The sequence below is a fragment of the Mercenaria mercenaria genome, chromosome 5, assembly GCF_021730395.1.
Source record: "Mercenaria mercenaria strain notata chromosome 5, MADL_Memer_1, whole genome shotgun sequence".
NCBI classification, from domain to species: domain Eukaryota; kingdom Metazoa; phylum Mollusca; class Bivalvia; order Venerida; family Veneridae; genus Mercenaria; species Mercenaria mercenaria.
Window position 1 is genome coordinate 41182530 of NC_069365.1, and position 15798 is coordinate 41198327.

At 35.5% G+C, this 15798-nt stretch overlaps 1 protein-coding gene across 1 annotated transcript; it reads right to left on the minus strand.

Moving 5' to 3' along the window:
* Positions 1 to 381: 381 nt before the first annotated feature.
* LOC123556994 (uncharacterized) lies at positions 382 to 6012 on the minus strand. Its single transcript, XM_045348156.2, has 4 exons — positions 5837 to 6012; positions 4261 to 4400; positions 2869 to 2952; positions 382 to 2257 (listed from the first exon to the last, which is right to left on the minus strand). The coding sequence occupies exons 1-4, from the start codon at positions 5874 to 5876 to the stop codon at positions 1274 to 1276; spliced, it is 1248 nt and encodes a 415-aa protein (XP_045204091.2). The 5' UTR covers positions 5877 to 6012; the 3' UTR covers positions 382 to 1273.
* Between the last annotated feature and the right edge of the window lie 9786 nt (positions 6013 to 15798).

The following is a 15798-nucleotide window of genomic DNA, read 5'->3' on the forward strand; positions in this document are numbered from 1 at the left end:
TTAGTTGAATTCCGGTTATCTCCAGGTAAAAAAGCTCTATCCCTTTAAATTCGAGATACCAATATTCAAATGTAATGGCTATCATGACTACAACATTCACGATCGTGCTCACAAGAGTTTCTATCAAGAATACATTAATTACCATCATGATTTAAACAATTTTAATCATGAAAACATACTTGCATCAGTTTCCATCATAAATACATCAGTTACTATCACAATCGCAACAATCGCGACAAGACCAGCTCTATAGATAAGTCTAAAACTGGCCAGTGCTAATTTAAACTGTAGGGTATACGAAAACACAAGGTTATAGATTTGGTAGAATCCAACATCAAACAGACATGTACATGTGGTTTAAAGTGAACACAAAGCTGCGTATGAAACTAATACACCTGTATATAACGTACATAATTATGAAAACTAATCAAAGAAGCTCGTGGTTATACATGTATCATTTATGTGGCGCTGACGGATTGTTAATATTCTTACTTATAGACGAGTTCGTTGCAAGGCAGTTATTAAACGACTGAACGAAAGTATGTAATGGTGTACAGCACAATCAACCTGTAGCAACAATAGTGTGCATAACAGCATTTAAATAATCTATTACAGACTTGTGTACATCAGTCTTTTAATGATCTGCCACAAAGTTGTGTACAACACCATTTTAATAATCTGTCACACACTTGTGTACAACGGTCGTTTAATGCGTACAACGACATTGTAATGCGAATAACGGCCTTTAAATGTGTATAACAGCCTTTTAATGATCTGTCACACACTTGTGTACATCAGTCGTTTAATGCGTACAACGACATTGTAATGTAAATAACGGCCTTTAAATGTGTATAACAGCCTTTTAATGATCTGTCATTCACTTGTGTACATCGGTCGTTTAATGCGTACAACGACATTGTAATGCGAATAACGGCCTTTAAATGTGTATAACAGCCTTTTAATGATCTGTCACACACTTGTGTACAACGGTCGTTTAATGCGTACAACGACATTGTAATGCGAATAACGGCCTTTAAATGTGTATAACATCCTTTTAATGATCTGTCACACACTTGTGTACATCAGTCGTTTAATGCGTACAACGGCATTGTAATGTGAATAACGGCCTTTAAATGTGTATAACAGCCTTTTAATGATCTGTCACACCTTTGTGTACAAAGGACGTTTAATATGCACAACGGCAATGTCCATTTTAATGTGTACAACAGCATTTTGATGTGTACAACATCATTTTGATGTGTGCAACAGCATTTTAATGATCTGTCATGCAAGACTCGTAACTTGGTGGAGATTCTGATACCGGAGCACTTGGTGTAACATTTTGTTCTTGAGGTTCAGCTCGCTGCTGCTGGAGAGCTAACTGCTCCCGGAGTAACCTATTTTGTTCTTGAAGTTCTGAAACTAAAGTGTTCAATCCTTGCAATGCTGATTGTTGAGTTTCTGTCGACAATATTGCTCCTGCAAATGGCTGCGGTTGTCCGTAGTGGGTATTCAGAACATATCCTGCAGAACTATTTTCCCCGCGGTTATTATAATCTGATTGTGTCATAGGTTGTTGAGTGTTTGTAGACAATATAGCTCCTGCAAATGGCTCTGGTTGTCCATGACGGGTATTCAGTACGAACCCTGTAGAGCCACTACCACTTCCAGGTAACCGATTACTATAATTTCCTTGCACCATGGGTTGTTGAGCATTTGTAGACAATACTGCTCCTGCAAATGGCTCTGGTTGTCCATGACGAGTATTCAATACGAACCCTGTGGAGCTATTTTCACTATGGTTATTATAATTTCCTTGCAACACAGGTTGTTGAGCGTTTGTTGACAATATAGCTCCTGCAAATGGCTCTGGGTGTCCATGACGGGTATTCAATACGAACCCTGTAGAGCCACTACCACTTCCAGGTATCTGATTATTAGTTCTTTCAACCAATGGTTGTTGCTGACCCGTGGTGGAAGCCGTAACATTTTCCTTGTCGCTTGGGCGATTAAAAACTGCGCCTTGACAAATAAAGACAGCATTTATGATTATGCTCAGTATCAAGAGCAACATGATAGCAAGAGCGAGTTTGTAAATGGTTGTACTTTGATACGGTTCTTTTTGGCATGGCACAGTGTATCCATATACACCGCCGCGTCTACAGCGGGGCTCAGTAACTCCGTTTACACCCGCTAAAATAACACCAGGAATAGCAGTTAAGACGGCAACAACACTGATGCCAGTTTCGATGCGAATCTGTAAGAAAGAAGCTGATTTAGATACAATGTATATATAATATTTGCTCTGATTCATTTTATTGAAATTTCATTTTGAATTTCACATCATAAAATTTTACATACGAATGCCACATTTCAGAAATTTACCCAAGGCTACGTTTAAGATATTTGGGGAAAAAACAAGTGTTGCGTTAGAAAACTTTTTAAGTGTGAAGAAACAAATTTGTTGATTCATTACCTACAGAAATATATATACATTCAAATCTGTGCTTAAGACCATTTCCGCAAAAAGACCTGCATACAAAGGCCTCTGTTTTCACTTCAGGTTTAAACGGTGTAAATTTACCTGTGTAGAAGGACCACCTGTCTTTATATTTCCAAAGGGCTGTCTTTACGCCGACAGGCCTGGCTCTACTTGCATTGTGTTAATTAACCGATAGAGAAATAATTTATCAACAATAGAGTTCAATAAATGTCTTCTAGACCCATTCTCATCCAACAGAGGTTCGTCAAAATCCAGGGAACCATGGCAGAATGGTATGCGAGAATGTCCAGACCGAGTACTAATATTTTATAAGGTTATAGGCCCCTGTATGTGTTCTCTATATCAAATATAGAATATAAACTTACAAACTTGAGTTTTTGACTCGAGGAAGCATTTTCGCGAATTGCATTACGGCAGTTACGATGACTGACAAGTTCTGAAACTGACATCTGAAAAAAAGAGATAATACATCACACACATAGCCAACAAAATGAACAGGCAAAATAGAACATAAAGAGAAAATAATTTTCAGTTGTGACTTTCTGTCCTGATACTGCTATGAACAACTTTCTAATAAACATACAAACTAAAGACAGAACTACATTCATGGTTAGACAATAGTTTGTAGCTTACACATTACATTAAAGAAAGACCGAACAAATAATAAAAAAGCAAAGCGTCAAGCAAGGGAGGTAAATACAGAATCGGTATCTCGAACTCAAAGGGATTGAACGTTTTAGTTCGAGATAACCAAAATTCGACATAAAATGGTACTTTGCGTCTGTGTTTTCGGGATGGGACTAGAAAATATCTTCGAGATAGGCGGAATATTGAGATAAGGGATTTCGAGATACCAAATTCCAACTGTACATGGTCATATTAAAAAACACAGAAATATCGAAAACAAATAATAATTATGTACATTTAAGTGTAATTTTTGGCTAGTTGTGGATAATATTGCTTAAGATTTTAGAACGATTTATCATCTCTATGTATTAAACATCTTATATTATTCGTGTAATTGTATATCACAGATGCAATAAGATATTACCAAACTAAAACGCGCGGGGGCATTAAACTTCTTAACATCCGGTATATTGTGTTCTGTGCCTTTAAAGATTTTGCGCAATTCTATATATACTTGCCGCAATTTTTAGAAATTAGTACACATTTTGAATTTTTACATTAGTAGTAATCCGAGACTTCAATTATTTCTCCGTATCAGTCTATATACAGTATCTGTATACTTTTGATAAACTAATAGCTGATTATTGTCATCAAGGATAACGTGACTAAGGATAAAAGTAAGTCTAGCACATTTGTTACAATTTATTCACATTATTTTATAGCGATTTCAGTTATTAGAATGTAAAATTGTTTATTTAGGCCGTAACAAGTTCTGTTTTGGATTTCAGCATTAAAACACGTGTATCAACGAGCACTACTATCAGGAATTCTCATTAAAATATTTTTAATTAATTAGATATTGCTGAAATAGCATTGTACCTTTACTTCTTCTGTTAGCGCATAATATAGATTTGACCAACATTGCAACAACATGCAGTGAATTTCAGCATTGCACTTCCACCAACGTTACTTGAAGGACACTCGAAAATCAGCGGAAATATTTCAATTTTCAAAATGCAAATCGCATTATTTTAAATCGTGCCATTTCCTATAACAAATTCACCAGTTTGTGGCAAACTAAGATTCTATTTAAAATTCTGGAAAAGGAGATCTAGTTTACGTACACTTACCGTTATTCCTGTAAGGAATGCCCCGAGAAAGTACGGGATTCCGCGAGATTTTGTTACTCCCGCAGCGACTGCACCAATAATTATCAGAACGACACCAGAAGCAAATCTGACGCCACATGCTATACCAAATTTTCTCAAACCTACAAAAAATATGCTTTATTTACATAGCAATTCTGAACTATGCAAGGAAAATTTTTAGTTCAACACTGACAAGCCAATGATAAAAATAGTTCATGAAGAAATCAAAGTAACTTTTTTTATCTACGAATTTGGAAGTATTAGATCTATATATGCGTTCTCTTACATTTAACACTATCTTACTAGTATTCCGAGACACATAGCAACCATTGGATGAACTTTTACCAGTATCATCAGTTACTATTCCAATATCATCAGTAATGACGTAGTTTGATTATGATGTACTGTTGCAACAGTTGCATTGCATAGATGTATATCAGCAAAATGGACCTACTAACTCACACTGAGCTCATACTGCGTACACTTTCTATACAGTGTACAGGGAAAAACAGGAACGTACAAAAGTTTCTAAAAATGCCATGACTTTGTAAAATTAACATTAACACTGCTAAATTTCTAAAATGGACTGTTCCATCATTCAATTTGGGCAGTACCACTTATTACTCGAAGGGGCGTTCACTGAAAATTTACTGACTGAAAAGCGAACAGTGCAGACCATGATAATCTTGGTCTGCACTGGTCGCAAAAGCAGAATCACTTGCCGCTAACAGGCTAAAGGTTAAGCTGATATTTATTCAATCCCCCCCTTCCCCCACCCCAGCTGGCTGAGAAGTATACTCATTAAAGTTGCACCAAACTATTTTGGCAAAGGAATAACACTTTCTAAAAATTTAGACTCAAAACGCACCTATATTTCAAAATTTTCCAGGGGGGTTCTCCTAAAATGAGGGGAGTACCCCTACAGTACCTCAAAATTTAGACAAAAAATACACCAGAGGCCACCATTTCATACCTGTATATCAAAAACTTTCCGGGAGGACAGACCCCGCTCTTTCCCCAAATAGGGACAGAGGTCCCCTTCCTGTACCCATCCCCTCTCGGCGCTGTGCACCTCGCCGGCGACGCCTTTGTTCTAAACTGGTGTCCCACCCTCCCCCGCCCATTAAATATTTCTGGATACGGGCCTGTTTATACCGTTTGAATGTCGCTCAAGGACAATAAGTAAATCATTAAAGAAGTTAAAAAATTTAAACACGTTCAGTATTTATAATCGATACAGATGAACAAAGCTATCGTTCCAGTTATGATATGCCAGTAAATAGAATGCTAATGATATATATGCCAATATTAAAAATAGAATGCTAACATTTTCTTCACTGATTACGCGTGTTTACATGTACCTGCTCGGCTGCCATGTTTATCTAAATTACTAGTATTTCATATTTATAAGTATGAAATGTTTTTGCCGAACGTTTCCTTCATACATGACAAGGGTCGTGGTGTTGTTGCACGTAGATCTACATGTATTAATGTTCTTTTTACCTAACATTATAAAAATAGATGTACATGTACATGCACTTGTTTTAGTAAGACATACCTTTAAGATCTTTTACAGTTTCTTCTTCCGAGTCAGCCATGTTGAGCGGTACCTTTAATACTAAAATCCTTCAACAATAGTGTAACATAACATAAAGGTTATTAATTTGACAACTGCAACATTCTTAAGTTATTGAATGCACATACTGTACGCCAGTGTTCCGAATGAATAATAAAAATAGAAAACTAGGTGACTTGCATCGTTAGTCAGAAGTAAATAGAATATGAGGATTTGATATTTAACCCAAATGCGATTTAAGGTATATTAAACTTTTTTCTAATATTTGTGCTCGATCTAGTACAGTATACATTAAAGCTATAGCTGCTATAAATACTTGTGAGTGTTACAATACAGTCTTGTGCGCCTTCCAGAGACAGACAAAACTAAGCAATATCATACGATATATACATGTAATTACTGAAGGTGCCAACATATAACATTTTCTTAAAGTTAATGAATTTTCGTGATAGTTACTTCTACATGTATAATCGTTTTTGGGCCAACGGGGAGGCAGTTTCAGACACAGACACTTGGGGTCTGAACCTCCACCTCCTCCAGCCCAAACTACTACGCTCATGTATACTTTTTAATCATCATCATTGTATATCCAGACCCAGACTCTAATCACACAAACAATATTAGATTTATTTGAACTAATTTTATAAAATATATAGTCTCTCACTAGCTTAAAAATAGCTAGTGAGATATTATATATTTTTTTTAATTAGTTCAAATAAGTCTAATTAGAGTCTAAGTCTGGATATACAATGATGATGATGAAAATATATACAGGTGCATAGTAGTTTGGGCTGGAGTGGGTGGGGGTTCCAGACCTCAAGTGTCTGTGATTTCAGATATCGCTTACGTCTACGGGTATAAAACCTCACAGGATGATTGCCTTCCGGTAATTCGATGACTTCTTTTGTTTTTTGGTCAGTAGGTCAAATGTCAAGGTCACAGTGAAGTTATGACTGAAAAGCGTGTCCGATCGCTAACTGAAGAATGCTTTGGCAAATAGACGTTAAATTTCATATGATGATTGCCTGCTGTCAGTAAATGACCTATATTGCTTTTTGGGGTCAAGGGTCAAGGTCACAGTTACATTGAGACTGAAAATAGTTTCCGCTCGATAACTGAAGTACTCTTCAAACTTCTTAGGATGATTGCCGTGTCAGTAGAAGACCAGTTTTGTTTTTGGTGTCAGTAGGTCAAAGGTCAAGGTCACAGTGACCTTGAAACTGAAAGCGATAACTGAAGAAAGCTGCGGCACATGAACCTCCAATCTTGCTGGCAGGTGACAACTACCAATTTTGAAGCCGGTTGTTCAAAGGTCATAGGTAAGGTCATTGCGACCTTGACCTTGATCTGGAAAATGGTTTTCATCTATAAATTAAGAACAATCATGTTTTTGTCAAAGTCTGACTGTCAGTTTGTCAACTATGGGTTTCCTATTGAAGAAGAATTGTTTGGTATGCATGCCTCAGACTTCATTTGATGATTGCCTATGGTCAGTAGATGACCCCTATCGTTTTTGGGGTCAGTAAAGCAAAGGTCAAGGTCACAGTGACATTGAGACTGAAAACGATAACTAAAGAACGCTGCAGCATACGGACCTCCAATTTGGTTGGTAAATGACAACTACCGATTTTCAGGTCGGTTGTTCAAAGGTCATAGGTAAGGTCATGGTGACCTTGACCTTGACCAGGAAAAACGGTTTCCATCTATAAATGAAGAACGATAGTGTTTGTGTGAAAGCCTAGCTGTCTGTCTGTCGACCATGTGTTTCCTATTGATAACAGAAGAATGCTTTCGCATACAGGCCTCAAACGTCATAAGATGAATGCCTGTGGTCAGTAGATAACCCCAGTTCGTTGTTTTTGCGTTCAGTTTGTCAAAGGTCATAATGATCTCGGGGTGGGGTGGGGGGGGGGGGGGGGAGCTACCATTGTGGGGGCATGCGTGTTTTACAAAAATATCTTGTTTCACTTATAAATGGATTAAATACAAGTTGCATTTCCATTAAAAGATTGCAGTTTTATACGTATGTTACAAGAATTACTGGAAACTGAATTTAGAAATAAAGTTCATGCTATAGATCTCATCTATACCTATACATCAAACACATCAAACGACCAGTGTATTATGTTTGCTATATCTCGCACTTGCTGGTACTATTCCGTGTTTAAGGTTAGAGAACACCAATGGTTTTCCCATGCACTTTCATTATACAATTATGGCACGTACGGCCAACCATAAATCGAAACATAACTATCTTTAATCTTAGTTCCACCAAAATATCGGACGAAAAACATACGAATAGTGACACTTTATTCAAGTAATTTTCGTGTGAATGAGATGACCCCTTGTTTGCATGGTTGGTATGGCGGGAGAAATTTGATAAAAGTTTGTTTTTTTTCAATTCACATAAAATGTAGCAAATTTTATCAAAATGTATACTAAAATACTGTAAATGCAGTAAAAAAAAATTGAAAAAAAAAACAAACAAAACACTTCTTGGATTTGTTTACATGTCTGACCAATGAGAAAGGACAAACATTACCTTATTCCCAGGTATACACTTACCTTATTCCCAGTAAGTACGTTTTTGAATTGGTGGTCGCTGACCATAAGCCCTAGGGTAAACAACAACCATTGACATAGAGAAACCGAAATAGTCGGTAATTGTTCCATTTGCAACAGCAGTATTGTCTTCGGACTGTACAAGGGAACTAAAGTAACCAGATATCAGTAAGTGGTGATTATACTACTTGGTTCATATTGAGACCGTGTCGAGGACAATCGCAAGCAACAAATGCACACTAACTAGTTTTGCAAGGAGAGAATAGTAACCCGATACCATGATGGTGTCTACAGTGTCCGACTTGAATACCAGTCGGGAACAACCTCAATCATTGCAGTTGCAGTGGGAATATTTTAAAGGTGCACAATAACTTTAATTGCAAGGAAATTAAAGTAGCCAGATACCCGTAAACGGTCATGCCGGTTGTGAGATATCGTATTGAGTATGCGGCACGGACAGTCATAACCATTTGCAGGATCGACGTTGTCTACCGGTACCCAACTGCGAATGGTGCAGGGATATTTGAATAACTGAATACCTGAGGTTTCATACTGGTTAGCCACCACTGATAACTGTAATTAAGAGCGGCAATGTCTGAAATTCACAGCTGCAAATTGTGCAAAAAAGGTACAAGTGCAATGTGTTCATATTGAGGAGTACTAGTAATGTTCGTATTGAGGAGAACTAGTAATGTTCATACTAAGGAGTTCAAGTAATATTCATATTGAGGAAAATTAGTAATGCAAAAAAGGTACAAGTGCTATGTGTTCATATTGAGGAGAACTAGCAATGTTCAAATTGAGGAGAACTAGTGATGTCCATATTGAGGAGAACTAGTGATGTTCATATTGAGGAGAACTAGCAATGTTCATATTGGGGAGAACTAGCAATGTTCATATTGAGGAGAACTAGCAATGAACATATTGAGGAGAACTAGTGATGTTCATATTGAGGAGAACTAGCAATGTTCATATTGAGGAGAACTAGTAATGTTCATATTGAGGAGAACTAGTAATGTTCAAACTGAGGAATACAAGCAATGTTTTTATTGAGGAGAACTAGCAATGTTCATATTGAGGAGAACTAGCAATGTTCATATTGAGGAGAACTAGCAATGTTCAAACTGAGGAGAACTAGCAATGTACATATTGAGGAGAACTAGTAATGTTCATATTGAGGAGAACTAGTGATGTTCATATTGAGGAGAACTAGCAATGTTCATATTGAGGAGAACTAGTGATGTTCATATTGAGGAGAACTAGTAATGTTCAAATTGAGGAATACAAGTGGTGTTCATGTTGAGCAGAACTAGCAATGTTCATGTTGAGGAGAACTAGCAATGTTCATATTGAAGAGAACTAGTGATGTTCATATTGAGGAGGACTAGTGATGTTCATATTGAGGAGAACTAGCAATGTTCATATTGAGGAGAAGTAGCAATGTTCATATTGAGGAGAACTAGCAATGTACATATTGAGGAGAACTAGCAATGTTCATATTGATGAGAACTAGTGATGTTCGTATTGAGGAGTACTAGTAATGTTCATATTGAGGAGTACTACTAATGTTCATGTTGAGGAGAACTAGTAATGTTAAAGCTGAGGAATACAAGTAATGTTCATGTTGAGGATAACTAGTAATTTTCATATTGAGGAGAACTAGTAATGTCCATATTGAGGAGTACTAGTAATGTTCATATTGAGGAGTACGAGTAATGTTCATATTGAGGAGTACGAGTAATGTTCGTATTGAGGAGTACTAGTAATGTTCATATTGAGGAGTACGAGTAATGTTCGTATTGAGGAGTACTAGTTATGTTCATATAGAGGAGTATAAGTAATGTTCGTATTGAGGAGTACTAGTAATGTTCATATTGAGGAGTACGAGTGATGTTCATATTAAGGAGTACAATTAATGTTCATATTGAGGAGTGCTAGTAATCATAGTTCATATTGGGAAGTACAAGTAATGTTCATATTGGAAAGTTCTTGTAATGTTCATATTGAGGAGGACTAGCAATTTTCATATTGGGAAGTACAAGTAATGTTCATATTGGGAAGTACTAGTAATGTTCATATTGAGGAGAACTAGCAATGTTCATATTGAGGAGTACTAGTAATGTTCATATTTGGAAGTAAAAGTTATGTTCGTATTGGAAAGTACTAGTAATGTTCATATTGAGGAAAACTAGCATTGTTCATATTGAGGAGAACTAGTAATGTTCATACTGAGAAATAGAAGTAATGTCCATATTGAGAAAAAACTAGCAATGTTCAAATTGAAGAGTACTAGCAAAGTTCATATTGAGGAGTACTAGTTATGTTCATACTGAAGAGTACTAGAAATATTTATATTGAGGAGAACTAGTAATGTTTTTATTGGGGAGTACTAGTAATGTTCATATTGAGGAGTACCAGTAATGTTCATATTGAGGAGTACAAATAATGGTCATATTGAGGAGTGCTAGTAATCTGCATATTTGGGAGAACTAAGACTGTTCATATTGACGAGCACACATAATGTTCATATTGAGGAGTACTAGTAATGTTCATATTGAGGAGTACAAGTAATGTTCATATTGGGAAGTACAAGTTATGTCCATATTGAGGAGTACTAGTAATGTTCATATTGAGGAGTACTAGTAATGTTCATATTTGGGAGAACTAAGAATGTTCATACTGAAGAGTACAAGTAATGTTCATATTGAAGAATACTAGTAATTTTCATTATGAGGAGTACTAGTAATGTTCATATTTAGGAGTACAAGTAATGTTCATATTTGGAAGTACAAATAATGTTCATATTGAGGAGTACTAGTAATGTTCATATTGGGAAGAACTGAGAATGTTCATTGAGGAACACCAAGTAATGTTCATACTGAGGAGTACAAGTAATGTTCATAATGAGGAGTGCTAGTAATGTTCATAGTGACGAGTACTAGTAACCGCCATGGACAACCATAACCATTTGCAGAAGTAATTCTGTATACAGGCGCTAATCTCCAATGGTGCAAAGAAATTTCAATAACCATATTAACGTAAGATGTAACGGTTTACATAGTTGTAATGTGTACCCAATCATATTGCAGGAACAATATTATCGACAAATCCACAACCAATGATAATAGGAAATTATTGCAGTATTGATTTTACCAGATTCTTAGTAAGTACTCTTAACGAATATTATCGACAAATCCACAAGCAATGATAATAGGAAATTATTGTAACCAGTATTGATTTAACAAGGTACACTTGACGAAAACAATAACCATTTGCACTAGTTATATAATTTAAAGATTCCCAATTTTGACGATTTTCCTCATGTTTTAATGGTGTTTGTGAAACCCAAGTGAACTAGACGAGCAAACACTAGTTATATAATTTAAAGATTCCCAATTTTGACGATTTTCCTCATGTTTTAATGGTGTCTGTGAAACCCAAGTGAACTAGACGAGCAACAATCTTGTGAAACCATCGATCCTCTACAAGTAAGTTGAATGGCTTCCCCACAAGAGAGAATTTGACCAACGGTGGTGCTGGGCAGGTAACGTAAGGTGGCGTTAACATACTTGCAAGATGGCGGGCGTAATACTTCATACGCTAAAATCTTCAAAGTTTTCTAGCTTGCTTTAACATGTTTAGAATGTATATAAAGCTATATATTTTAGAAAGATCTTGTTATTTTCTAAGTAAATAATACAAAACCTACCAAGTATTTATGTCTAAAAAAGAAAACGGTCACCTAAGATAACAAAGTTCTCAAAACAATACTTACAGCTGGTGATAATTACCAATACCCGAAAGTTTATTCTCATTGTATGCTCTAAGATGGATTGACATGACTGTACAGTTCTACTGTACTAATATGTAAGGTATACCAAATATATTAAGGAAGATGTTTTAGTGTGTAGGTAGACGATGACCAAGAATTTGTATTAGTTCACCAAGATAATGTTTCAGCCTTTTAAAATTAGGATGGTTTGGAAAATAACAAAGTCTATTCTGGCCGATTTGAATAAAAAAAGGAGGGGGATGGGGTTGGGTGGGGCGGGGGTTGCTTGTATTTTGTCCGAGTTGCAATTACGGGAGCCTAATTATACTACGGCCTTTCAGATAAGATGACTCATGATCAGAGGATCAGAAAACAGTGCCATGTCAGTTGTGGGTATACATTTTATTTGCATTGCATTATGAACTGTACATACTGCCAACGAGGTACAACGCCCACCGAAATGAGCCTGCCGAACTCTTTGCAAATATAGAAGTATTATAATATTGTACTGCTGTCAAATCCAACATCAGTATAGCTTATTAGCTAAAACTGCATCTTCACTGCACAATAATTATCTCCGAGTTTGCAGTTATTAGATATTTGCAAGTAAGAATAATTTAGCTTATCTGAACCTCGTATTTCTGGACAGTGTAATAATGTTGATAATTTACATTAGATAATATCGCTCTTCTTTTGGTTGTGGTTCAGATCTAAGATTCAAATATTACAACTCTTGCTTTAAAGACAAAGTCAGTACTATTTTATCAATTAAAACGTTTCTCTTTCCCATGCGATATTGGCAACAGAACACATGTATGACTGCAAGAAAGAAAAGCACATTTAATGTATGGGACTTTTGATTAAAACATGTGGAAACCGCAGAAATTCAGAGGTTAAAATATTGATCGTCGCTGACAGACGGATTCTTGCGAGAGTTTCAGGCAATTAACATTTGTCAGGCAGTGTTTCAGGCAGCATGTAAAACAATAATGTAATTAACTGATTACCAGAGTGCATCATGGGAGTCTCTGCCTGCACGCGAACTTTCCCGCCTTTCTAGTGCGCGGAAAAGAGATACGAAATGGTATTAAAGAATTACCTCATATATCGTTATTACAGATAAAGTGTTCCCTAGATGGAAATTATTTAGATAAGATTCGAATATTCATAAAGAAACAATATTTAATTAATCTAAAATGAATCAATTAGCTTGTTTCTGGAATTAAATTATGTTTCTTTTTAGTTTAAAAAATAAATGATGGGATTTGGTCTTGGTCAAATTGTACAGGAGTCATTTGCCGAGGAAAATGTTGTCCATGAGCATCTCTCTCTTTGCAAAACAAGAAATGGCAAACACTTATGCACGATTTATATTATTACATACTTTATCACAAGGGCGGTTCGAGTTTAATGGGACGAGAAGTGCATAATATAGACCTCGCGGGTTTGATATAATTATTTTTCTAGGGATATCTTCTCTGTAACATTGTGCTTTATATCTCACAAAATTTCATTTTAAAACGAAAATGATATCAAGTGTGACTTTTTGTTTAAAATATGGTTCCGTGGTTTATTGAAATTAGTAAATGGGTGGTGGTGTTCAAACTTTGCTCAGCCAATAAAAGAGGTTTAACTCCTTACATTAACGAATTGAAATAATACAATATTGTTGTCAACGCTTTGATCTACAGAAATGTGTACAATTATATTTTATCAATAAAATATACCTTAAATATAACTGTACAATTTGTATGTTCATAATCATTGAAGACATTAGCAAAACATCAATTAAAACCTGCATTTACTATCCAACTTTCAGTCATTTAGATTGTTTTACGTTAACTATAAGAGCATGTCTATTGTTAAAAATAAGAATTTAAATTTTAAAAATAAATCGATTTATAGAATTATGTCAATATATGATATAAATCCGGTCCACAAATAAGCAAGTTCTATATAACAGACTGTCAGTAAAATATATCAATATTGATGTGTGATAAGCTCATATAATTTCTGTATCACTTAGAAGTGTATTGTTTACTGAAAAAGAAAATATAAATTACATGACAATAGATTTTTTTTACTTTATAGTTTTCAATTATACTTCAACAGAAATCCAGTTATTACAGTGTAAGATTTATCATTTCGCAGTCAAAAAAACATGACTGTAGAGAATCATGCATATTATTATGATCACCTTAGTTTCGCAGACACAACCCTTTCAAATGATACCAACAAACATTGGGGTCACCAGGCATCGAAATGTTATCTTTTTGATGCTCGGATCTTTTTACCATTACTTTTCATCTGCACGTCTGAAACTTATGCATTATATATTTTTCTTTACATGCTACAAATACTGCATAGAAGCCACTTAGTCGCTTAAATATTTTTACTCTATTTACGGTAATAGAATAATTTTCTAAACAAAAATGAGAGACAAGGAGGAGTGTACCTTTAAAATAACGATTTTCTTTACTCGGGCTTTTTAAAATCCTAAAGGAAACGGAACTTAATCTTCGGAGTTGTCGTACTTTAATTACAGCTGAATAGGTCAGAATGGGTGTGAGGAACGACAACTCTTTCAAACATGTTGCTATCTTTAAGTATTGTACCGTTGAACTGAGCGAATTTTTGTCGATGACGGATATTAGATTCTAAATCTGAAGTGGAAAACAAAACACAGTCCGATGTGTACGGTTTTAACGGATCACGTGCAGCACCTGTAAGTGTTTTAATGGGGCGAGACCATGTACAAGGCCACTGTTTGTTGTTTTTTTATGAATTGAATTCTCTCTTTCATTATCAAAAATCGTGCAGACCCATTCCTTTTCGATAATAATGACATGTACCTTAGATTAAATAAGATTATTTATCAATTGCATGAATGCATTTGGAACTTTTGATTAAGCCAAATTCTTTGTTTTCATCATTAAGCACATAAAAAATTACGACCAAAAAATCATTTTATCATAACATTTTTGTTTGTTCGCACGACGTTGTTTGCATATTTTAGATATTAATTATGTTCGCAGAGCCTCGAATTCCATAAAGATGTTGTATATATAAAAAGCTTATGCTAAAGTATTCGTGGAACCGCTATCATAGCTTAATGCATTCATAGATATTTTTCTCATAGAAAAATGACAAAACTCCGGCAATTAACTCGATTTGATTGACACTCATATTTCAAACTCGATTATACGAAATGCTTCAAATTTTAAAATTTCACTGTTATCGTCTGCGAGGCTACCGCCACAGCACGAGCGTCGCCTATTCCATTTAGTAAACGCGGGAAACCGGTAGGGACTAATCAGTAGTTCGAGAGAGGGGAGCAGTTATTAATACTCTATGACAACATTTTTATGAGAGCAATAATTACTTCGTGCTGGTTTGGTAAGTATAACTGTCATGGCATATCAATCAAAATTGTCACCGTACTTTCTTGGAATATTAAGGCACTATTATTTACAATAAATCACCTTTATGTAAATGATTTAAATTTGGCGAAAGAAATAAAACAGTTTTGTATCACGTTTAATTTCCCTCGTATTGTATGTATATCAACTGAGAATACTTATAAACATAAATACAAGACAGGGAGGAGATG